The sequence below is a fragment of the Scleropages formosus genome, chromosome 11 (assembly GCF_900964775.1).
Source record: "Scleropages formosus chromosome 11, fSclFor1.1, whole genome shotgun sequence".
Classification (NCBI taxonomy): domain Eukaryota; kingdom Metazoa; phylum Chordata; class Actinopteri; order Osteoglossiformes; family Osteoglossidae; genus Scleropages; species Scleropages formosus.
Window position 1 is genome coordinate 13,878,110 of NC_041816.1, and position 26,300 is coordinate 13,904,409.

Genomic DNA, 26,300 nt, shown 5'->3' on the forward strand with positions numbered 1-26,300 from the left:
GAGGACAGATAAAATTTAATACGATGGCAGCATCTCCCTAAAATTGAAAACGAAAAACCATTACCATGCTTCCCTTTCCTTTGTTTTCCCAGACAGGAAATGGACCGAACTTTGTAACTGAACAAAACCAGATGCAGCCAAACCCCCACCTGTCTCCCAGCTGTGCAAAGCTAACCGGTGTGGAAGACAGGGAGGCTTATTATACAGACAAGACCACAGGTCCAGTACAGCAGCGGGGTCAATTAGGCAGATCTTTTCTGCCGCTCCTAACCTTCATCAGTCAGTGATTCCGTGGACTCGTTGACCTTGCCAGTCTTGTGCAGAGAGTCCGTGGATTGTGACAAGTATCTCAGCCCCTTCAACGGCATCTCATCGAAGGCTGGGCTAGATGGGTAAGGGTCAGAGAGACAGAATAAGTACATCTGGCTTGGGAAAGGAGAGCAGTACACCACTGTGACTATGTGTATGCGTATGTGTATGTGAAATAGACAGTCTAGCAGCGCTGTGAGTTGCTGAAAATTTACCCAGCAATGTTGCTGATGGAGACACTCTTGGACAGATTGGTCCCAGAGAAGGGCATGACGCTGGTGTGCCTTCGAGGAACGGGTACCGGTGGCGGTTCTTCAGGGGATGGGATGGCTGACCAGGGACGATCCCGAGCTATCGTGGCTGAACACATGGGAGGACATGAGTGGTGCTTTTGCTTTGTCTGCACAGGTTCCAAGCCCGGTGGCAAAAGAAAGGTACAATAAAACCTAGAAAATAGTAAAATGACCTCTCACCTGAACATTTGCTTCTCATGGTGACAGCAGATGCTGTAGCAGAGTCTGGTACAAGATATTGTGGTTTCTGCTGCTGGAAATTAAGCAGGAACTAAATTTTCATGACAAACTGTTCATGTCAACACAAAAAAGAGCAAAACGGAAAACGTTACTTTCCTGCAAAACCTCCAAAGCGACAGCAGTATGACACTCACCTTCATTTTGACTTTGGCACAGATGGGAAGATTTTCTCTACAACCTTTGTGAACATGTGCATTGCAGTCTGAAAAAAAATCATGTTGTTAACTATGAGTTGCCAGAAAGAGGTGAACTGGCTTACCTACCTCCATAACCAGATTAAGATATCATTTTAATTGCACGATTCATAAATGTTCATATCACCAATGCACAAACAGAAAATACGCATACTCTGATTCCAAAATCCCATTAAATTCCTTCCATTTTGAAGGAAAAAAAACACTAAAGACTTGGATTCCATAATCATCTGTGAAGAAATGGATACTAACACAGTACACCTTAGCATTTAGCAATGTGGGAAAATTTACAGCATCATAAAATATCCCATGTTTAGTCACAAGTTGTGTATATGACAACGAGTCATGAGACAATTGGCTCTTTGGGGCAATATGCACGCTATAAAACCATATACTTAAAAAAGGTAAACTGTCCTTAACATATCTTTTTCCAGGATTACTTTGCTTTACTTCTGTGTCACCTCTTTCCAAAACATGAGACATTTCAACAAGGACGCAACAAGAAATTTCTGAACCACAAAATTCTCGAAATCAAGTGAGTTCCTTCGAAATCACAATGCAATCCAAAAGTGGCATTAAAAACCCACTTGTAGCATAAAGAAAAATGTGCAGCTTTTGCATCGTACTTGAATATAAGGGTACTTGCCTCAGAAAGCTGCAAAACCTCAGCTGACTTCCCACAAACAATTACACTTGCAAAGGTGTGACAGAGCTTGTGCAAGCGATCCAAGCATCACACCACGAGTGGAAAATGAGCCCCAGGGAGCGCCAAGTGAGGATCACCACGAACATCTAACTTCCACAAAACTGTTTTGTGCCCTCGGTTTTGGGAAAAGTGAACGCGGAACGTGTCAGAATACTATCTGGAATTAGGCAGCTGCTTGCTTTAACGCTGAACTCTGTGGTTATTATGGAACCCATGGCTTGGGGTACGTCTCCTTTTCGTATAACAACCCAAGGAAAGGAACCCCAAGCTGCTCCAAGGTATTCCTCAAGAAGTGTAACAAGATGGCGTTCTACGAGCACAGGCATTGCACAGAACTAAGACGTGGTCCAAGAAGCAAAGCACGGAAGGTGGGTGATGTTGCCACTGTGCGACTTTGGAAACTGCCTGACCAGTCGACAAGTGCTGCAACATGCAAAAACAGTCGCACCTAAAGCCTCAGAGGAAACGCAGCTCGCTGAATTTACCTTCCGACAACAACGACCTCGCTTACAGTAACGGGAAGCTTTCTGTTTCTGCAATGTGCTCTGGGAACTGACAATGACACTGTTTATTCTCAGGTACTTAACAAGCTGATGACAAAATGAGTTTTTCTGCAGCAGTACGCGAGTCCAACAAAGAGGGCCAATGTTTGTATGCTGCCCAGAAAATGCTAAGCGGTTTGCAGGTGAGAGAAAGGAGGCCAGCTGCCACTGCCTTTCTGCTTCTCTGGAAAGACCTTGACAGTCTGCGCACAGACCCAACGTGACACTGGCATCTACAGACAGGAAGTTCACAGGTGACAAATGGCCACAAACCTTAATCTGTATTAAGCGCCCAGGACAATTTGTTGCTTTATATGTGAGGTCTGCTGCCAAAAGCTCCAATGCACAGCACAGCTCAGAAAACCCAGAACTGTTCACGGCAGACCCGATACACTTATATTCACATTTATTCATTTGACAAACACTTTTCTAAGTGACACACAATGATTATTAACAAATATTTAGCTAACACCTGAACCCAAGTTGACTTACAGTGCTAAAAACACTACACTGCTCCCTAACCCTATCCTTAACCCAGCTATACAGCAGATCAGTGTAACACACGCATGCGCACACACATATGCACGTAGAAATTTAGATTTCCCAATTCGCCTGAAACACTTCTTGGGACTGTGGAAGGAAACCAGACCGGCTAGGGGAAGCCCATGGAGACACAAGGAGAACATGCTAACTCCACACAGACAGCAGAATTCAAATCCAACAGCGGCACCCGTTGCACCACCACCACTTTGCCGGTACCAGCCGATCCTGTTTTGTGTGCCTGCCATTCATATAGGAAGTAAGAAACCGTCCTTTTCTGTAATGTCCAGCTTCCCTTATTCCCCTTTTAGAGCGGGTCTTGTGAAACAACATCCTCTGCAGATCGCACACTTCTGCTGCAGAGCTTTTGTCAAGCTTACAGCAGTACTCTTTATGTGCAGCTATACGATCTTTAACTCGGGCTGTGATTACAGGAAGAAGTTGTAGAGCATCACTGAGCAACATGCAGAATGACTTAAAAGGCTGGGCTCTTACTGGTGCAGACAGCGGCTTCCTTTGCGTTGATCACTTTGGTGCACTGGTGACACTGGCCTGGGAGGGAGGAGTTGACCATGCTGAAAAGGTGTCCATTCAGTGTTCGCTTGTCTTTCTCCTTCTCCCTGGTTTCCCGCTCCTTATCTCTACTCCTGTCTTTGTCCTTTTCCTGTGGAGAAGAGGAGAACAAAGATCAGGAACACCAACAAATAGGATCAGAGTTATATCCTTTATGCTCTGCAGTATCTTTGATATTGCACACTTGGCAGTGAAGATGCATCCATCATGCACCTTCAGTGATGAGTAATACAGCTTTATATTGTTATTGTTGTTGTATTCATACCACAGCACCGCAGGCTGATGATGTGACACCGTTTTGTTTTAGGTTATGTTCTGATGAGAAAGGGATAATTCCCCATCCACAGTAATATCAGCAATGGCAATGCAGTCTACAGCACTTAGAGCAGACAAACAAATCATGGCTTATTCATACAAGATCATCAATCTGCAAAAAAATGTATGTTAAGGTAGCGATGAAAGAGCGGATGACACAATGAAAGCTATGAAACTGAAGTGAAAACTCTTACATTTTTATTCAGAAGCTCATCTTAGTACTATTACATTATAGACATAAAATACTCATGCTTGCCCATGTGTACTGTTCAGGTCAAAGTAAACATACCATGTCATAAAAACTGTTACTACAGGCAACAAAGAGATGAACCAAAGAGCAACAAACCATTTTCAGCAGTAACCCAAACAATGGCATGAAATACAAATAAACCCAAAATACTTTTGTATGAGCAGGAAGTCAAAAGCCTGCCAGCGATGTACTGTTTGAAATTAGAGAGACAGCGAAAGCAAGAACTGAAGTCAAAAATAAGACATCCGTTCCTCCACAAATGCTAACACAACGCAGACCGCGGCATAAACGTGACCCCTGCGTATCTTTGCTCCAGTAACTGCAGCTTACCTCCAGCCCCCACAGATCTTTCAGCTTCATGTAGCTGCCCTGAACGTCAAAAAACTTTCTATACAACATAGTTGTAAGGGAGCTGCTCCGCCGCTCTGGAAACGACAGGCTGCCCACACAGGCACGGAGTGGAGTTCCCATGAAGTCCTGTCAGCTTGGTAGAGGAAGTGAGGGACCAAGCTGAGAGAGGGCTACGTTTCTGCCCATCTTAAAGACACAGGGCTGCAACCTCTGCCATCACAAATACCGAGTGCTGTGTTTCTGGAACCTTGCATTCGTTGTGCGGTTGTTATACCAGGCACTTCCTATACAGATTCATTTGTGAGAGTTGCCATTTTCCAGACATGTTCTTTTCTTTCCTTCTGGTTGAAATAGAGCGGAGATCGTGCTTTTCTAGCCTTTTATTTTCAGTGCTTAAGAGTCCCAGCCGATCAGTAAATTGCGTTGATGTCATATCTCAAACCATTCACTTCCAAAGGGACTTTAACGACTTTTTTCAGAGGCACACTGGTGCTTTAAAAACACTTTCAGGAGATGAGGACGAAAGCATAGCGTGTCTCATCTTCCTGTTGAACTTCCCCTAAAGTGCGGAGATAATGTTTACTCAACTACCTCCCAGCTGAAGTCACTCAGCAGCCGAGGGAGGGACTGTCCAGTCAGTCTGACACTGACATGGAACACATGTTCCACCCCCATCCAAAACCTTCTGAAAACGTTAAAGATAGAGAAGCAAAGAAGAAATCCAAAAATACACTTATGCAACAGAAGAGAAAGCTGGGTTGGTGACTTATCTTACTATTCACAGTCTTCTAGCTAAAGAGAAAGTAATTCAGAGCTGCCGTGATGATTTCAGTGCGAACGCACTGATGGAAGGCTTGTAATGACCGATGTCAAATCAAAATGAATGTCACTGAATGAGAACAAGTCCTCACTCACCTTGGTCTTCTTGTACATCTTGTTCTTGAGGTAGCTGAAGGTCCGGCTCACCTTTGTCCCGCCTTTCACTTCGCTGTCACTTCGCAAGGTCCCAGGATCCTCTTCAGAAATACTAAGAGGAAGATCCACACTGAAGCTCTGGAGTCCCAGCACACAGCCCCTCAGTATAATAAAATCTATGACATGACCTTGATGAATAAAGTATTTAAATAATGCAAGACAACAAATGAAGATCAGGAGACTTACGTGTACGACAGCGAACCAGAATTGTTCGAATAAGACCTCAAGCCTAAAAAAAGAAGCAAAGATGAGCCCACCTGAACAGCATAGGCCTCACAGCACTACTGATGGACAACAGCAAAGTGCAAAAAAGCAATGCTGGGAAACACAATTAAAAACTTACACATGTAAAATCTAATACGTACACACGTACAATACCTGCGCATAAGGCTCAGATCACACAAGGGTAAGTTTAAAAGCATCTGCAATATGAAGGATCTGGTGAAATATAAGTCACTGCAGACACTTTTGGACTTACCCTCATACAAGTCATTTATGCAGTAAACAAATATATCTGTGCATTCTCTGAGACTTAGACACGCACGCATCCGGGTAAATATCAAGAATCCCATCGTGCATGATATGGGTTTCCACGTCAACGGAGAGTCAGGTTCAAATGTTTTCACTGTTATTTCATCTTATTAACTTGCATGCAAGATGACTTTTAAAGCACTGATAAAATGGATAAGGCTTAAAACACAATTGAAATATCATCTTCGTTTGATCTGTTGGACAGATTATCTTATCTAGACCTTCACAAAGCAGTGAGTTAAATATTGCGGAAGGCTGCAAAGCATAAAACTGCCCTGTCTATTAGAAGAAGCAGGTTAATAGGTCTCCCAAGTACGAATTCAATACACCACTTCTGTCCTGAACTTTAATCTGAAATTCAAAAAAGAAATGTTGCAAATTCAAATGTAGAGCCGTGTGTGTGTGTGTGTGTGTGTGTGTTCGAACAACTCATTTGCTGAAGTTTTTGTCACGTGTTTCCTGATAACACAAGATCTGTACGTCAACCATTTACCACCAAGTACTATATAAGCACATACAAACTATAATGTATAATAACCATCTCTGCAAGGAAACATTATGTGTGGCAATAAATTTTGTGCTGGCAGCGTGTATTTAGTTTTCTCTGACTGATATCCCAGCACATTTAAATACTGCACATAATACCGCAAAACACAGACTATGATAGAGCAGAATAATTATTAAAAAAAAGCAAAAAGTTTAGCTAACAAAGTGCTAACAGATGCTGAGTTACTTGATTTTACTGCTAATTCAACCATTCTTCTGATACACTGTTCACTAGTCATGGATTCACAACTGCCCAACACTTCATACCATTATTAAGAGACTGCAATAGCACAAAACAACATCACACGCACATTGGAACTCGGCACAGCAGACTCTCACAATTACTGGCAAATCTGTTCAAATCGGACAGCTAAATAGTATTTATGAAAGATAAGAAAGGTCGTGGAGTTTATTAATAAAAAAAAAAAAACCAAAAACAAAAAAGCGGTATGGAAGAATCTCCTTTGGACAAGCTGATCCGGGAATGGCTGCTCCACAGGAAGACGAACAAAGGGCCGCTGATTTCGGCTTACACATACAAGACTCGTGGTTTATTCAGTAGGAGACTATCATTTTAGTAACGGAGGAGCGCATATGGACACCGAGCAGGGGATGCACTGACTGAGGGGAACAGAGGAGAGTACTTACTCAAAGACTCCTCCTCATCACTGGATGAAGAGCCAATAGAAAAGAAGGTTTTAGATTTGGGGAGGATCGGAGAGATGTTGAAGGAGAAGGAGATGCGTCTCTTTGGCCGAGTCCGTCCTATCGCAGAGGTTCCGTATCAAGGACACAGAGAAACCAAAGCACGCAACTCGTTAGAACAGCACCGCGGCGACCTCCCCACCCCACGCGTGCACCTGCACACACCAGCAGGCAAGGGAAACAGCTGCACATCCCGTTCAAAACTGGGACAGGGAGCCATTCACTGAGCACGTGAGGGAACACAGGGTGCCACAGGTTCCATCCAAACCAAAAGATGGTGAGCGAGGAGTGTAAAACCGGTATCACACAAGAATGTTTTGCTTCACACAACACACTGACACAGGGCACAGGACTGAGGCTGTTCCATCGCCTTTACTGCCCGTTTGGAAAGGATGTCACCCATCGATTTTTTTTCTTCTTCTTTTCCCTCCATTCCACGCTGCGGCCGACACAGCCACCCCTCCTGTTCTCACTGATGCCGTTGAGTTGAGGGCCGGCGGCGTCACTGCAGCACGGCATCAAGGTCGCATGGGAAGTGAGGGGAAAACTCTACAGGCAGTGGAAGCGGACTCAACCCTGCGCTCTGCTGAGCTACGGCCCCAACTACTAGTAAGACTGAAGATGTGACCCTCCGGCAAGCATGTGACTTCAGATGCGGACATGTCACCACAGAGGAGCTGAGACAGGCTGACAGGCCATGACGGGGTTAGCAAAGCCGTAGCTCAGGTGGGGGCTCGGGGTGTGCGCTCACCGTCCAGCTCCTTCTGGCTGATGGCCAGCATGGACACTGACTTGGTGAGAGGCAGAGTCATGGAGGGGGAACTGCGCCTCAACAGGTGGAGTCGACCAGATTTCTGGAACAGGACATAGAATTTCAACAGGAAAATGGAGAAATCAGCTACAGTTAACTACAATCCCGAGTCTCACTTCCTGACAGGTCTTGTGCACGATCCACTAACAGGTCAGACTGATACTTAAGACCCTAACAAGTATTTATAGCAAGAAACTGAGAAACAGTACTTAGGGAATACATAAATAAATAACTTCAAGTACTTCACCTTTAATAAAAATACCATATAAAAAATAAAATTTTAGTTTATTACTTTAATTTATGTGAGGATAAAACACACACACATTTCCAGAACCGCTTGTCCCATACGGGGTCGCGGGGAACCGGAGCCTACCCGGCAACACAGGGCGTAAGGCCGGAGGGGGAGGGGACACACCCAGGACGGGACGCCAGTCCGTCGCAAGGCACCCCAAGCGGGATTCAAACCCCAGACCCACCAGAGAGCAGGACTGTGGTCCAACCCACTGCGCCACCGCACCCCCCAACAAAGATAAAATTTTTTTTTTAATTTATTACAGCTATATCTGAGTCTGTTACACAACCCACCCTGTTAAAAAAAAAAAAAAAAAAAAAAAAAAAAAATCATCAAGGTACTGCTCTATTGTTATGCTTTTATTAATTTTAGAGTTAACCCTCTGGCACACCACAGGTGTCAAACAAAGTGTCTGTTGGGCTGTCTGTGCACCTGCTTAGTCCTTACCCTGGGTCCCTCAATTTAGGAATGCAAATGGGACTGGAAGTCTCCATTTGTTTGTAATTCCAAAGTTACTTTAGGGTTAGGGTTAGGCTACTACATCACAATCAATGAACGTCCAGTAATACAGAAGTCCCTTATTAAACGAATGCTAAGTTCTTAAAAAAAAAGCTCAGTTAAAACTGTAATGGATAAAATCCTCTTTAATCCATTTTCAACAGCTGCTCATCCAATAAAAGGCTGAAGCGGTCCAGAGCACATACCCACATAATGTGCACAGCAGGGTCCATCTTGGATGGGTTATTATCTTATATTAACCTGAAACATCAATAAAACTATCTACTTGGAATTTACTGAAAATAAAAAATACTTAAATATCTCCACAACCTCCAAACTGATTTATCACATAAAGCACATGCAAAGTCTGTCAGTATTCGGCCATATTCATTTTATTAACACAAGGTAGTGATATGATGCGGCATGATATGGCATGGAGTTTACCTGACTGTCCAGACTACTGCAGTCCGCCAGGTCTGATTCCTGCTCCTCTTCGGTAAGTGAGACCAGCGAGCCTCTCTCCTCGCTGTCCAGCCTGGATGAGCGCCGTGGTTCCTGTGACGAGGTGCTCCGCTGCGGAAAGTCCTTTCCTCCATCCCGGGCAGGGATCAGGCCCTCCAGACTATAGCTGCGTGCAAAGCATCCACGTAGCATGTTTAATGAAGCCCGAGACCCGTGACGCCGAGTGATGGGAGACGGAAGGACCGGTTGGGCGAAAGCCCCACTGTCTCATGCAATATACCCCACTGAAGGTGAGAATGGCAGGGCACTGCAGTGGTAACCCTGGCAACTGAACACCATGACATAATTCAAAGTTTTTTTGTAGATGCACATCAAGCCACTGACCAGAACAAATTCCACAGGACAGAGGTAAACCGTTAGCAAGACAGAACAACGTGCTTCCCCGAAACAACAATTAGTTCAAAAACTAGGCTTCGCACTTCCATCCATCCTGTATAGAGACGTTAGAAGTGTAAAAAGAGACGCATGACAAAAAGGGTGTTAGGCCACCATGCTATGGGACTTTGAGTTCAGGTCCCCACGGTTCCTCATGCATGCATCAGTCCCCGCCAAGAAGACATTTCCCCTGACATGCACTGAATTCACTTTGGCCACCACCACGAGCTAGTCTGATGCCATGCTGTAACTGTGATCTGCTGCACGACCTATTGGAGCTTAATGGGAAACAAAGCCTGCTTCTCCGACAACTTGTATACTCTGGATAGAGGCGCAGGGACAGCGGAGACAAACCCTGGTTGCAGGAAGGGGGGAAAAAGCAAGACAAAGGTGCCCTGAATATACAAGACCAATTCACAAACAGTGGGAGGAAATAAGAGCGCCTTAAATGGCAGCTTGCAAGTCTCTACCCGTCACGTTCAAGCTCTCTCGTTTCTAAAATGTTCTCATCGACAACTTCTGGTAACAGGAACCAATAGCTGCTGCCTCTCCTAATCCTGTCAGCAGTTTGCTTTACACACTGAGGCTTGAAAAACTAATAGAACCAGACTGCACTGAAAAAGTACAGCTCACCTGACATCCGGGTTACTGATGCTGAGAGCCCTGCTGATCATTTTAAAATGGACTTTGAGTATGGAGCTCTCAAACACTCACAGAGGCACGAAGGACCGCTGTGGTGTGGACAGAGAAACACGGCACCGTTTCGAGCTGACATGTAAGCAGAGCTTCTCCTCCTCTTACGCAGGGCAGGCGGAAGTGGCACTTTCTGTCTGAGGTTTACCAGAGACGTCCGACACGACTTAGGATGCGAGAGCGACAGCTGTATCAGGACTACAAGGCGGGGGGGGGGGGAGGCACATAACCACAGCGACTCATGCAGCTCCAGTGCATGCAAAAGCTCCTCTGTCTGCAGCATGCCGTGGGGTCGGAGTGTTTTCCCTTTTGAAGGGGCTCGCATTCACAGCCTACCTTCTGCTACTAATCTCGTCCGGGTTGGGACTGAGGGAGGCTCCCGTGGGGCACCAGCTCAAACTGGCAGGGCAAGCGCATAGGAAGGGATGGCCAGGAAGGCCAAGGGGACACAGAAGGAGAGGGTGGAGTTAACGGGATGAAAGTGAAAACATCTTTATGATGGTTAAGTAGGGAAAGAGATATGTTAATGCTGCAATTCTCCTCTCAGGAGCTCTTTCTTTTCGTGTGGTAAGCACAGGCAGCAACAGGAAGCATCTTTTTTTGGCATTTGGCCTTTTTTTTAGACAGCCTGCTATATTTCCTGCATGCATGTAACATTGGACATGAACGTACAGTTCCAGTCAAAAGCCCGAGTACACCTGGAGAACCTCACAGAGCTCATGTGAAAGGGACAACAGAAAAAGCAAAGTAACCCAAAAGACATACATCTCCTGAAATTTAAAAACTTTCCATGTGTTTAAATTTCAGGAGGGGATGGGTGAATAAATGATGAGCAAATGTACTCAAACTTTTGACCAGCGCTATGTTACCCATCAGGTACTACATTCCTGGTGGAAAAAGCACAAGTCATAACACAGAAATAAACTGACCACAAAATGAAAGGAGAATTGTTTAAAATACCTTCTCCTATGAAATGTTGGCTTTCCTTCGCCCAGACTCCGCAATGAACTGAAAATAATGGATGAAAAATGATCAAAGAATGGAAGGATGAAAAGAATATAACTGTCTTGAAAATGAATATGATTAGAGATGTGATCACAAGATATGAAACAGTCAAGTTCTGGATGGGTCAGCAACTGAACATCACCAGCAACCAGTATGCATTGCCAATTTGAATAAATGACGCTGCGAAGTCAAAATCATTCTGGGAAAAAATGAATTGCTGGACATACAACAAATAAAGGAGGTGGGTGAAATGAAGTCAAAAGAAAACAGGTCAGCGAAGACGAGCGCGACATCTGATTTTCCCTCCTAGTCACAAGAGGGTGATGTGTTAACATGGGGAAGCAAGAGAAAAAACAAAAAACCGTTGAACGATATGCATATCAGTTTGGCACCATACTCTTCTACAGTCACAACCATTGTACCCCCAGAAAGTACTCCTGCCGCTCAGTGCCTGGCTGGAACCATTCCCACAAGAAGCACTTCAGATCGGAACCGCTCACTGCCCCCTACGTGGCTTTGACAGAGAAGGGAGATGTCTGCAGAGCCAACAAGACGATATAGAACCCTCCTCTTAGAACAGCCATTTAAACGTGTCCCATTTAATAAAAAGGTTCAGAGGTGAGCGTGAACTGAATGCAAAATGAAAGACAAACCGCAGCCAGTGTTTTTAAATATCTATGGCAACTGCAGCATGTTTCTCCAAACAATGAGCAAGCAAGGTGCGCTCTCAGCTGACAATGAGCATGAAAATGTAGGCTTGTGTGGGTGAAGGTGACGTACAGGGAGCAGCTGGTCACGCAGAGTGAAACCTGCGACTTCTTTCCCATGCAGGGCCAACCCTCTGAGTTCACTGAACATCACAATTTGAGGAAGGCAGCATCAGACATGCAAAAGTGGGGATTTTCTAACGTGGGAACCGAGCGTTGCAAAATAGTTCGCGATGTTAAGAATAGGGAATGAGCTACAGCATTTCCAAGTGCGCACCAAAAAAGGTTGTGACAAAAACACGATCAAAAACAATCCGTAAGTCCACACAACCACACTGTAGAGAATTTCATGTTACACTGTAGTGGATGTGCACAAATTGCAGGTGTGATGTAGGTCTGACCGGGCGAAGGTCTAAAGGGCCACGTGGCAGGGACTGACCTGCGCTGATTCATCTCGGCCTCTCCTCCGGCGTTCTTCCCCGGTCCCCAGCTGTGGCGGCGGAAGGGGGACAGCGAGCGAATAGATGAGCGAAGGATGGCAGCGCGCAAGGGCACCTCGGTCAAGCGGTCCTTCTCCTCCTCCTCAGCCTCTCCGCCCCGCACCGCCTCCGAGCCGCCTGTCGTGCCGCCTGCTGCCCCAGTGGAGGAGCAGGACAACCACACCTGACGTCGCCTGGTCCTCGTCACTGCCTCTTCCCCCTGAGGACCAAAGACATACAGTGAAAGAGCCCTCCAGGAAAACGCGATCCAGAGTGACCGCAAAAGGTCAGCTTCACACAGTCGAAGAGTCTTGTTCTCGTTCTAGTGTTGGAATCACTTTCCCTTTCTTTCCGAACGACGGACTCAGCTGACTGAACTCTTCCGTCAACGTGCCGCAAAAGCGCAGACTGATTCGGCACTGGAAACCATTCTCAATCGCGCCGGTTGCAGTCTTATGCTTAATTCCCCAAGACCTATAATATATCATAACCTCAGAAATGTGTGGTTTGTACAAATTATGCATAAAAACAAGGACCAGATAAATGATTCCCATTATTGCGCAATACTAGTTTCCACATTATAAGCGAAATTCGGTTCCAGACACTGAGCAGCGGATGCAGCGGCTGAGAGAAAAGAAGAGTTGACAGGCGTGGAAAAAAGCACACTTCCTGAACAAATGATTCGAAGTGACCTCGTTTAAAATTGAACTCCTTGCAGCTAACGACATGAAGGAACATAAACTGTTAGATTTCTGCAAACTGTGTCACAGAGCTTACAATATGCAAGGATCCCTCCCTGTTTCACTTACTTCTTATTACTGAACAGATGCATTTTTCACGCATCGTGACTCAAGAGCTGAAGATAACAGCGATATTCCAATGGTGTGCCACAAAGACAGGTACTGACAGAGGATGTGAGGTCATGAATTGTGAAAAAAAAGTGTTCGAGTATGTGGGGGAAGGCAATGAGGATTGAACCGTGGTCCATTCTGACTGGAACCATCACACTTCTTCACATGGAGAGAGGCATTTACGAGAAAAAAGTTTGTAATTTCACGACACATATAAACATTGGTTGGTACCAACAAGAAGCTATGATCTTAATGGAGGTGATCATGGTTTGGTAATGACAGGATTGACCTTCCTCAGGAGCAAACAGACACTCTGCAATTAAAATGTGCCGCTTCTGTGAAACGCTGTTCTGTAACATTTTCCTCCACCATCGCTGCCAATTGTCCTACGCAGCTGTCATCTGAGCAAGTAACTGGAAAGGGCTCTGGGAACACAGAGCCGTTTTGTTGGGACGTGGGGATGAAAGCCTTCTATTCATGCGCACCAAGAATGACTTCCACTAAGCGCGCCGAGAGGGGGTGGTAAGAAGTTTTAAAAAAAAAAAAAAAAAAAAAAGAAAAAAAAAAGGAGGGGTGGGGGTGAGGTCATAATTAGTGTGCTTGCTAGAAGTCCCTTGAGAGGGGCCACTGACATCACGGGAGAACAACGAAGCAAAGCCAAAGGTCTAATGAATGCCCCACCACCTCAAGAAAAGGTGAAAGGCATAGACGTGTCGGCTCATTTCCTGCTCAGAGTTATTAACCGAATGAACTGTCAATACAGAATATCATCAGAATATCCTTAGTAGACCAATACGGAGGAGGGGGTGTCCGATACTGCCAAGTCTCCGTAAATATACTTTAAATATAATAATTGTATAGACATTATAGATGCCTATATAATAGCATGTATATGAAACCAAAATATAGTGCTTGCCTGTATATATATATCCATATACATGCATATACACACACATATAGTTTGCTTTACGATATATATTACGTATTAGACATTAGAAAACAATAATACAACAAGAAAAAACTGCATGTTATGTAGTCTACTCCTAAGAAGAATCACTTTGCTCTTTGTTCATGTTTATTGACTGTCCCAGTAAGAGTTCAAGACCATTCGATGAAAAAATGTTTGCAGCACAGCACGGCACAAATTTCCGAGTGAACGATCTATGTTATTAGCCGCGTTCACGCCGCGATTGATGAAAAACATACACGTCGGCATATCGAGTACATACATATGATCCGTAAAATTTTGTCTGTTAAATCCCAATTAAAACGATGAGTTTAAGTACACACACACACACACACACACACATTTTCAGAACCGCTTGACCTATAGAGGGTTGCGGGGAACCGGAGCCTACCCGGCAACACAGGGCGTAAGGCCGGAGGGGGAGGGGACATACCCAGGACAGGACGCCAGTCCGTCACAAGGCACCCCAAGCGGGACTTGAACCCCAGACCCACCGGAGAGCAGGACTGCGGTCCAACCCACTGCGCCACCGCACCCCCTGAGTTTAAGTATTGTTCACGAAATGTACTGAAATTTTTGACTGGAATATACACATAAGGTTTTTAATTAATGTTCCTGTCAGCAGATGCGCTGTTACTTTATTCTTCGCATTTTACGCTCATTAGCTGCACAATAGGGAGTGATTTTGCTCTGAGAGAACTCATCTTTTCAGGAAACTGTCCAGACACACCTGCAGATGTTCTCTTGCTGGAGGGAAAACCGAAGAACACAATCTCACCTTCTTGAAGACGTTGTCCTCGATGGCGTGAGGGCTGAAGATGCCATCGGTGTCACTGCAGGAGTCCTGACGTGTGACAGACAAGGAGCTGTCTACACTTTGACGGGCTTCACACCGAGGTGATTCTGGAAGGATAGAGGGGCATTCTGACATTCTTGAACAGGCTTCCAAAACTTACGCAAAGCCGAGGACATCCTATCCATGGACCGTGGCCTTTATATTACCCGGAAACAACTAAACTGGTGTGAGAAAAAAAAGAATCTCCAAAGACAAGGAAATACAAAAAGGAGATTTAAAAAAAAAAAAAAAAAAAAATCTAAAAGACAGCAATTTCATCTCACGTGGGCATGAAAAAACTGAGTTTACAAACAGATTTTCTGTAATTCTCATTCATAAAAGGGAAGAAATATATTTCCTACAGCAAATATGGATTTTTTTTCCATTCTTAACTAACACAGTTGAAGCAATATTTAGCCTGTAAATAAATGACAGACAGCAGGGAGTCAAGGAGAGATCAAATGAAGGGATGGGGGTGAAAATAATAAATACATTTGATCAGAGGACATTAAGAGTGGCCAACAAGGTCACTGGAAAAGTACTGTTATACACGATCAACTAAGAGGCAGTATGATGTCTCCACACACTCTCTGCCGCACTGGCCTCTGTTCCTCTCTGTGTGGCGGGACCTTATGGCAGAAGTATGACAATTGCTCACGGGTCACACTGGCCACACAGACAATGGACCAATTAGCCAGGCTCCTCTGACAGACCACAGAGGCCAGCGGCTTCCCTCTAGACCCTGGAAGACACCTCCCACGACAGTGTCAGCTTTCAGAGGCTGCTCACGTCTGGCCCTCTGCCTGGATCCAACCGTTGAAGTTGCCAAAAAGGCTGAGCTCCCAAAGGTTCGCGAAGAGCGAAGGGGAACAACGCTACCGACGACACGGACAGCGAACGCCTCCGCAAATAAAATCACCGAAAAATATTCCGCATTTCAAACGCTGCGCGCGCCTATAAACGAGCCGGTTAAAATCTCCAAAATAGCGCGCGCAAATATTCCGTAAAATCCGACGGCGTCAGCTACATGAAGAAAAGGATACCGGACAGTTGAAAAAACTTTTTTTTTTTTTTTAATTTAGAAAATTCCATTTTTACTGCCCACAAGGCAACTTCTAAAAAACTGTTCTGTGTCATTATTTCTTACAGCGTATCAGACTATTTAAACTGGTGAATTCTCAGCAATTATATTGCAAAATGTGTTTTTATTAAGACATGAGCGCAAAGACATAAAGACTCTTGCCTGCAGCTGGCCCTCCGTTGCAATAGGAAGTTAATACAGTTTCAACAAGTGCCAATCATTAATACTCAATCTATAGTCAGTACAAAATTGAACTGAATTAAACTCCAGCAACAAGTTTGCCACGGCACAACCGTTTTTCACCGAATCGCCTTGTCTGAATATTATACAGTTCACGATAAAATGTAGAGGAATAATGTGTGTTACACAACACCTGGGGACATCTACGTCACCAGGGGTCGGCAACTTTCCGCATTAAAAGAGCCATTTGGGCCCGTTTCCCACCAAATAAAACCCACCTGAAGCCGCAAACCCAGTTTGATCCCTAAAATGAAGAAAATATATAGTTTCATTACACTTATGCTATGTATATAAAGACTATGATTTGTTACATTTATGAAATAAAGGAACTACAAAGAGAAAACGACTGACATTTTATTTCTAAATTATCTGTAACAACCAAAACAACAAATTCTTTTGAGCTCTAAAAAAATAGACACTGGCACGTATAAGTTTATTTATCCCTTATTTGTGGATTTTTTTTTTTAAAAGAAATCAAAAGAGCAAACAAATGCCAGTTTATTCTAAAGGTTGCCGTCATCGGTTGATTTCCTCAGTCGCGTAGCTACAGCAGTCAACCGCCAACCTGAATATAAAACATAACTACATCAGTTCAGGGTCCATTATAAAAATATATATTTGCAAAATAATAACTCATTAAATGATTTCGTTCACTTGGTTAATGTGACTTCTGCTCCTGAACCTCACTGCACATCTGATTAATATCAGGGCTGTAAGACGCCACTTTGATCTTCATGCAAGCCGTCATCCGTGAGGGGGTCAAAAGTTTAAGACAAGTCACTTGCCGGGCGGCGACAGGTGACGCATACAACGGTATCACCCAATACAGAGCTGGGACGCAAATTTTGATCGACAAAATATTACAACGTTTCATTTTAATGCTACAAGATCACCTTAATCTCCAAAATAATAACTATTACATTGATAAAACTAACTAAATAATAAAATAATTTCAATAAAATAGCCATTTATTCACATTATTTTTTCAAAGCCGCGGGGAGCCACGGCAGAGGGATGAAAGAGGATGGGGGTTCGATCCCCCTCGGTCTGTGTGGACCTTGAACGCTCCCACCGTGTCTGTGTGGATTTCCAGTGGGTGCTCTAGGTTTCCTCCCACAGTCCAAAGACATGCTGGTCAGGTGCGTTGGTGACTCTAAAATCACCCATAATGCGTGAGTGACAAGGTGCGCTACGAAAAAATATACTGAACAGAATTTAAGATATTTTGAAATCGTACTCCATATAGATGACATACTGTACACTTTAACATGATTAACTAAAGTTATATTTGAACGTACGGTACAAAATATGTACGTCCGTACCAATCCACGAGTATGATTATGGATGTTTATGCCCATGTAGGCTAAGCCCAAGATACAGAAAGGAGCAGCAGAATCACAGGGCTAAGGAGAGCATTACCCTGGGAACAGAAGGGCCGTTCCCACATCCAAGGCCCAGCAGTGCCCTTCCGGTTGCCAGAGCACAGGAGCTCTCAGAAAGTGCTCTGCAAGCATCTCACAGGAGCACAATTCACCCAATGGAGGAAATGGGTGCTGCACGTTTCTCCTGCTCTCTGTTTTGAACCCTGCCACAGTCAAGACGTGCATTGACCAGCTCTGGATCCCACCCCCACAAACATCTTCTTTGTGCGCTGCCATACTTTTTCCCTCCTTCTGATCAGAACACCACTGCCCAGCTACAGCGAATCATCACCGAGTCCCTTGGAGGCCCTTCTGAAGCACCTCACTCTACCAAAAAACATGCCACTTTTGTGGACACACACACACACATTTTCTGAACCGCTTGTCCCATACGGGGTCACGGGGAGCCGGAGCCTACCCGGCAACACAGGGCGTAGGGCCGGAGGGGGAGGGGACACGCCCAGGACGGGACGCCAGTCCGCCGCAAAGGACCCCAAGCGGGACTCGAACCCCAGACCCACCAGAGAGGAGGACCCGGTCCAACCCACTGCCCCTCATATGACAACCAAACAACGCTATCAAAACACGCTGTCCGTTGTGCAGAGTCAAATACACACAACGCAACAAAACTGACAATGTAGCTTGGAAAACTTAGAAATGATGTGGAGAATAGCACAAGGGTCAGAGGAGGCAAAGTTTAGGCTCTTACCTGGGGATCCGGAGCTCCGAGGCCTATCCAGCGCGCCGGGTTCTGCACATGCATCGTAGGAGTAAAAAGTTTCCTTCTCCTTGTGTATCTGAGAATAAAAAAGAGGAAGAGACAGTGTGAAACCAAGTCAGCTGACTATTTTCTCAGATCATCAGTAAAAAAACAACTTCATTAGTCAAAACGAATGAAACATTCATCTAAAACATAAGTTACACTTCCTCACAACCCTAGGCCTTCTGTGCAGTAATAAAGATACATATAAATATTTATGCATATAAAAGTAGTGATTAAAGGCACGTATAAAAAACCTTATTCGTTCAGGGGAAACTTTTATACAGTATTAATGAAAACACAACATAAAAAAATAACAAAATGTATATTTAGGTGTAGCACGGTGGAACCACAGGTAGCACTGCTCCTGTGCTGTGTGTTCATACGTGGTTTTGAATTCACCTCAGTCTGTGCAGTTTGCATGTTCCCCCCCATGTTCATGTGGGTTTCCTCCAGGTGCTCTCGTTTCCTCCCACACTCCAAAGACGTGTTTTAGGTACACTGGTGGTGAAGCTGCCCGTAGAGTGCAGCTACGTGAGTGAGAGAGTGCGAGCGATTGCAATGGACTGGTGTCCTGTCCAGGGTGTACCCTGGCTCACACCATATGCCTCCAGGATGGGCTCCAGACCGCTACAGCTACCGCATCAACTGTGCACTGGCACAGTGGATACTGATAGTTGATGGATGGACGACGGACAAGAGCGGAAAGCCCAAATCAAAGGCATGCTTGGGAAAAGTCAGACGTGTGACTGAAAATCAGAGGAGAGAGGATACTCTCCCAGCAGCCAGCTTCAGCTCGGAGAAGATAAGATCAGGATTCAGTGCACCCTGTGGACCCAGTACGGATGCCGCTGTAATACGCTGCAGTCGGACAGAACCGCAGCCACCCCCACCGACACCTGCAGGTACAATCCCAGAGAACGGCCCCCACCCACCAGCGAGCCATATGCAGCGAGCACCTACTCCAAAGCGGTTTAACAAAGCTCGGCGGACACGCCTCGAGCATTCTCCTCACGCACATCTCACAGAGGCGGGATTCTACCGGACACAGGCAGCCATTATTCTCCCCCCGCGACCCGCCCCTCCGGCGTGGAGCGACACAGGTTCCCTACCCGGCCGGATCAGCGCCCACACACCGAGGCGCCTCGACAGCTGCGTGTATTCGCAACAGAGGGACACAAGACCCCTCTTGTCGCCTTTTACACGCCACAATGGCTTTATTTTCTCGAAAAGGGCCGCAGAAAAGATCTTCAGAAATAAATGAGATTTAATGTCTTCAACAAACATGCTGGGCATCACAAAAGGCGCCTGTTTAGCGAACGGCAGTTACGGGGTTTGTACGACTACAGGCGCACTCAGCAAACATCCCGGAAACATTCACACGTCAAAATGCTGCACGCAGAGAAAAGCCATAAAAAAAAAAAAAAAAAAAACGACGATAAGCGAGTTTAAAAAAAAAAAAAGCGACACGTCTATCGGCGGAACGTACAGTCTATACAACAGGAAACACCTCACGGCTCTAAAAATACACACGCAAGTCTTGACAGGTTTTCCTTCGTTCACGTTCAATGGCAAAACTGGGCTTTTGACATGCATTGCAACGCGCTGAGAATGCACCAAAATATTTTCTGGTTTGACGCATCACCCACGAATAGATTTATGGAGTCGAGTGTGAATGCGGTTCCTCCGCAGTCCCCGCTCACTTTTGCTTGATCATGTTGGCTGTGGCTACAAACATAAATACATTTGCCAGGTCTGCCCCTTAAGGTGACCATATAAGACCCTATGATCAGAAAATAAAAATAAGGGCTGCAATTTAAAAAAAAAAAAAGTTGGACAATGAAGCAATCTGGACATGAATGCTACTCTACCTTATTGTGGAAAGGTGCGCACAGTGATCTATGTATAAAGCATTTCACATTCAATATATAGTATGGCAGTGTAGGCAGCATGGTGGCACAGCAAGTAGTGCCTGGGTGGTGTGAAAGAATGGGGGTTCAATCTCTGCTCGGTCTGTGTGGAGTTTGTATGTTCTCCCCGTGTCTGCGTGGGTTTCCTCTGGGTGCTCTGGTTTCCTCCCACAGTCCAAAGACATGCTGTTCAGGTTCCCCCATAGTTTGTGAGTGACATGGAGAGAGCGTCTTCCACTGATGTATGGATGAGTGACCCATTGTAAGTAGTGTATCTAGCAGTGTAAGTCACCTTGCTGAACAGGGTGTGTGGGCTAGTAGCACTACATGGTATCCATTGTAAGTCACTTTGGAGAAAAGCATCTGCTAAGTGAATAAATGTAATGTAATGCTTGCAGCTCACTAGTCTTAAACCACACTGCACTACAACAGGAAATGTATCAGCATAGAGGAAACACACTGTCAGATTGACCTGGTCTTTACTCAGATCCTCAGAGGAAAATGTGAATTCATTTCTCCATTACATTATGACTTACAATGAATACTATGTAGTGTTACCAGCCATATAAATAAATGTAAATGTAAAGCAGCTAAAGCATGTAGAAAACGTACTCCACTCTGGTGTATGTTCCACCATCTCCGACAAGAGTGACGAAATGCATTCGTTCCTCGCTTAACAAAGTTAAATGGTTCTGTGAAATTACCGTTAGGCAAATTATATTTATTCATTTAGCAGACACTCTTCTCTGATGCGACACACATCTCAGATAAAAATACAATGAGCCCGTTACATCGCCAGAAGGATATGGAGGATATATATAGAAAATAACATAATCTTATGGAAAACAATCACTTCCTGGATGAAGAACAAGTAACCTGAAATTAATTTAAAAAGCAAGTTAAGGGCATTTTTATGTTTGACATAGACAGACTGGAGCTGCTTGTCCCAAGCGGGGGTCGCAGCGAGGTGCAGGGCTGGAACGAGAGGGGACACACCCAAGAAGGGATGCCACTCCATCACAAGGCACCCCAAGCAGGACTCGAACCCCAAAACCACCAGAGAGCAGGACCTGGCCAAAACCGCCACACCACCGCACCCCCCCTTGTTTGACAATAACATCACCATATTTCACTGTATTTGTGAGAAAACATGTTAAATCTTAAAATTTTTATGTTTTCATTTCATTATTAATTAACAGGGGGGCGCGGTGGCGCGGTGGCGCAGTGGGTTGGGCCACAGTCCTGCTCTCTGGTGGGTCTGGGGTTCAAGTCCCGCTTGGGGTGCCTTGCGGCGGACTGGCGTCCCGTCCTGGGTGTATCCCCCTCTCCCTCTGGCCTTACGCCCCGGGTTGGCTCCGGTTCCCCGCGACCCCGTATGGGACAAGCGGTTCTGAAAATGTGTGTGTGTGTGTGTGTGTGTGTGTATTAATTATCAATAACCACCTGTCCAATGCAGTGGTCCAAAGTCTTCATGGGGTGCGCAGGGTGTTAGCCACGATACACAGCACACTGGACAGACATTTTCAAAAATCAACTTCATTGTGATTCCACCTATCGGTGAGTTACACATACAAGGGAAACAAACTTCTATACAAAAAAATTTTGTGCTATATCTCTTATGTGGCACAGAGGTCCAAAGAGATACAGCACAAAATTTTGATAATTTGGCTCACACGTTTGTGATATAAAATAACAAAGTTCCCAAGAACTCTTTCCATGTCCCTATTCCCTGCAAAGCACATAGACACTATATTGCAGCAGATGATGTTTCGTGTTCAAAGCAAGCATTTTGATGCTGGATGGTCTTCATTTGATTGAAAGATTAAGGCGTTATTTACACTAGTAAGGGTAGACTGTTTCTATGTTTGTGGAACATGTGTCTAAGGGACAGCTGGTAGTATAGTGGTTCAAGTAACTGCCTTTAGACCCCAAGGTTACAGGTTTGAGCCTTACCTCTGGCTGTGGTACCCTTGAGCAAGGTACTTACTATGAATTGCTCCAGTAAAAATTACCCACCTGTATAAATGGGTAAATAATTGTAAGCTGCTTTGTAGAAAGGCATCAGTTAAATAAATGTAAATGTGTAACTGAGGCAGCATGAAGGGAGGAGGGATATCACAACTTACGTTGACATTTATTCATTCGGCAGATGCTTTCTAAATCTTTGCCAGCAGGTCCCCGAGAAGGAGACAAGAGTGTCCCTGTTGGAGATTTACACTTTGCAAACCGCCTCTGCTTCCCCACACAACACCAAGTTTCACATGCACTTTGACTCCGTCCTCTGTCCCGCTCCCAAAAAGAACACGATGATCTAAGTAGCCTAGTTAATAGTTTAAGGCTTTTAGTTTATTTCTATAAAGAATCAAAGGACCGGGGCTTCAAATCCGATGCATATGGTGAAGGAAACAAACTGACTGTACTTAAGAATCACATGTCTGCAGCTCTCTCGCTTTCTCCTAATGTAATGCACACATTGCATTTTCTATGAGATGTATGTCGCTTTGGAGTAAAGCATTTGCTAAATGAATAAATGTAAATGTAACAATAAGAAAATTTCACCTATTCTGTAGAACTCTTGATCACCGTACCCTGAACTGACACAGCAAAAATTACCCCGCTGGATAAATGAATAAATAATTGTTAGTAGCTTAGAGACAGGAGAAAGGTAGCAGTTAAATAGATCAGTTGTAATTGTAACGTATTGAAATATTATTGATTGTAACATTGTGATGAATTTGTAAGTCTGATGTATGGGAAAAAAAAGGGTATATATTTCCACAAGCTGTTAGTTATTTTTCATTGTACGGGAACCCCTGAGGGGTTAGTGTAATTAAATAATTGTACCGATTCCCTTCCAAAATAGGGAAATAGTATACGGCACCTCAAAAGAGGATAGCATTTAAGCCTAATTAAAGCTGTGGTTGCACCAGTTTCTGAAGAAAACACTTGGTGGTTTTTGATTTTTCGCTGTGACGTAGGCTCATGAAGTCAATACCGCTTTGTTGGAATGGCAGGAAATGCTTGATGCACTTGGGCTGAAGTTTGTGTAGGCTGCTCAAACGGGCATGTTGTTGCAATGGCATCAGCGCATATCTGCGCTCCGGCGCGGGTTTTTGCCCTTCCTCCGTCCTCGTCGGCCGGGAGTACGGGAGCTACGGTCCTCCGCGGCCCCCATAGCCATCCTGGACAGCCCTAACTGACAATGGACAAGGCTCCATTGAGGACCCTTCCCACAGTGGTTGTGAGCGCAGTGTTCAACCCAAGAGTGCTGGGCGGTGAGGGAACACTGCGTCGTTGTTCTGCAGCGAGGCCCTGGGCCCTGGCTTTAGCAGGGGCAGAAACACACAACCTTCTGGTGCAAATTGTGCTTCCCACAATCTACTGCACTGCCGAACAAATACTGCCGAAGGCGAACGCATCTGCTCAGAAGAAATATTGTGTATACAGTGTACTAGATGTTGGAATAAATTTACAGTTTCGATTAATATCTAACCATGCTAAAGGAGGCTTAAAAATTATAAAAGAGCCTGCAAAATATCAGTGAATGTTATAATGGGCTTAGCCGACACCGATGCGAAGTACTCATGTGTTTCTTCCCTTAACGCACGTGTAGAGCCGAATGTTCTGCTAGAGAAATTCAACTTCGATTCAAATACCTTGATTAAGAGCACAGCCGTTCATATTCTTAACCGCTGTTCAACTACTGACCCAAAGCTGGATTTACATGCAAAAACATTAAATAAAGAGATGTACCATATTTTCTTGACACTTTGTTATCAGGAACGTTTTCCCCTTAACACTGTCGTATTTTAAGTTTTTTATGGGGGTTTAAAAAATGAACAAGCTACCAAACCATTTAGTTAAGAGAGGCCTTAAGGACTGAAGATGACCGGGGCCCTAGTTTCCCGGTTCCTCTTCGTTTGGTCAGACGGTTAAGATTTATTCCTCATGATTGTTATGTGTGTCAAGATTCAAAATGATCTGATACAATTCAACACAGTACAATACAGAATAGAAAAGGCTAAATTAAAAAAAAAAAAAATTAAAAAAACCTAAAACGATTCACCTGGACCGTACAATGACGCATAGCAAGTCAGGCCCCAAACTGACGACGTCCCCCATTCCTAACCACGTTAATACTGGGAGTCAAAAGAGAAGCAAATAAAAACACAGATGGTTGCAAAATGAAAGAGCAAAGTCTTCCGCGCGTGAAAAAAGCGGAGGGCAAATTCCTCAAACAGGTCCACGGTTAAGCGCTCTGGTAGGTAGGCAAACAGAAAAACAGCTGAAAAATTAAGAGAAACTGAACAATTAATAGGGGTCTATAAATAGCTGCCGCTGTCCAGGACAGCATCGTGGTTGCCATGGGCTCACAGCAACCATCTGAGCAATGTTTGTTTTCCTGGCTCGAAAGTGTGCAGGACTCCAACTCGAGTGCAAGTGTGAGAATCGGGATTTCAAACGACTGGCTGTGTTATGAAGTCATCTGGCTGTCCGCCCATTTCCACCAGACCGCCCAGGACAGGAGCCAAAGGAAACCGTTAGGAGCGGAGTGCCTTTCCCAGACTGCCACCAAACTCGTCCCATCCCCACCCTCCTCCCAACGAGGCTCTGCGGCGCACCGCTGGACCCGGCCAGCAGCAGACTCGAGAGGAGCAGGAACGACACCGAGAAGGCGGTGGAGGAATTTCGTCAAGAGGTCCAAGCATTTTTACCTTCTGACTCGGCACAATATTACTGCGATGCCGAGGAGATACTTTAAGTGGAAGGAGCTTGCGTGGCTCACCGTTCCGTGCCACCCGTCGAAAAAGCTCAACGTACGTACTTCAGCCGGTAATTCAAAGGTACTGCGGCAGGGCCTCGACACGACAGTTTGAGAGAGAGAAGCACGCCTGCTGTCATGTGCTTATTGACAGCGTGCAGAGGAGAAAAAAAAATCGAATGAGGCCCCTGTCTGTGCTCTAGACGCTAAAGTTAGACAGCAGAGCGCTGGAGGCGCACGGAGGGTATCGGGCCTTTCTAATCGAAAAACTGTTCTATCAAAGTGCTCCGGGTGCTTCTGCTCGTGGCACTTGCGGACAGATACGGGACCCAGACCGCTAAGTATATATTTACCGCTCTACCATTCCCAGTAGCTGGCATTCCTCTGCTGTTCGCACGCCGCAAAGAATGAGAAGAAGTCTGGCGTTAAAGCAGAAATGCAGAGCTGCTTGGAGGAGAGGATGACTGAATTGTTCCATCAGGCACCAGTGTGACTTGCCAGTCACAAGACACACCTCCCTCGAGTGCGACGGACGCCGCGGTCCGGCCTCTTCGACTTGGGTTCATTACAAAACATATCTCTGCCACTGTTATTAACAGTACTGCTACAACACTAAGTCATCGTCGCCATTGTCGCTGTCGTCGTCATCATCATCATCATCATCTCAAATGTTTACAGAAGTACACGTGACCAAGATTGTTACTTAGATTGTTGTTGTTGCAAACAGAGATGCCTATGAAGGAAATGCGTGTCGGTCATTCCTTTATATTCCAAAAGGTCTCCTCTTGAGTCTTCGAACGCCGTTTCAACCGAAAACAAAACTCCAAGAAGAAGGCAGACCGACCCGTGGGATCAGGTCCGTGAGCCACCGCTGCACGGCGAATAACAAGTCTCCACCTCACGTGATGCTTGAGGCTGCTTTGACAGGGCTCCTATCTGGATGTTGTTACTTTGCGCCGCTGCACGCGAAAGAGTCGTAACGGATCTGAACCAAGGGGTTCCAAAGCTGAAGCCAAATAGG

The 26,300-nt window shown here is 45.1% G+C and overlaps 1 protein-coding gene across 6 annotated transcripts in view; it reads right to left on the reverse strand.

The window, feature by feature from the left end:
- The window catches only part of akap13 (A-kinase anchoring protein 13), an 83,765-nt gene that overhangs the window by 10,387 nt on the left and 47,078 nt on the right, over positions 1 to 26,300 (reverse strand). For all 6 annotated transcript variants that reach the window (XM_029256240.1, XM_018763531.2, XM_029256243.1 and 3 more), the window contains exons 9-23: positions 18,557 to 18,644; positions 15,049 to 15,173; positions 12,413 to 12,672; positions 11,222 to 11,269; positions 10,598 to 10,660; positions 9,116 to 9,299; positions 7,822 to 7,924; positions 7,014 to 7,130; positions 5,475 to 5,517; positions 5,229 to 5,340; positions 3,320 to 3,488; positions 977 to 1,044; positions 783 to 855; positions 525 to 669; positions 272 to 384 (exon numbers count right to left, since the gene is read on the reverse strand). In XM_029256240.1, coding sequence (XP_029112073.1) covers positions 272 to 384; positions 525 to 669; positions 783 to 855; positions 977 to 1,044; positions 3,320 to 3,488; positions 5,229 to 5,340; positions 5,475 to 5,517; positions 7,014 to 7,130; positions 7,822 to 7,924; positions 9,116 to 9,299; positions 10,598 to 10,660; positions 11,222 to 11,269; positions 12,413 to 12,672; positions 15,049 to 15,173; positions 18,557 to 18,644 — 1,711 coding nt within the window. The remainder of the gene's footprint in view (positions 1 to 271; positions 385 to 524; positions 670 to 782; positions 856 to 976; positions 1,045 to 3,319; positions 3,489 to 5,228; positions 5,341 to 5,474; positions 5,518 to 7,013; positions 7,131 to 7,821; positions 7,925 to 9,115; positions 9,300 to 10,597; positions 10,661 to 11,221; positions 11,270 to 12,412; positions 12,673 to 15,048; positions 15,174 to 18,556; positions 18,645 to 26,300) is intronic.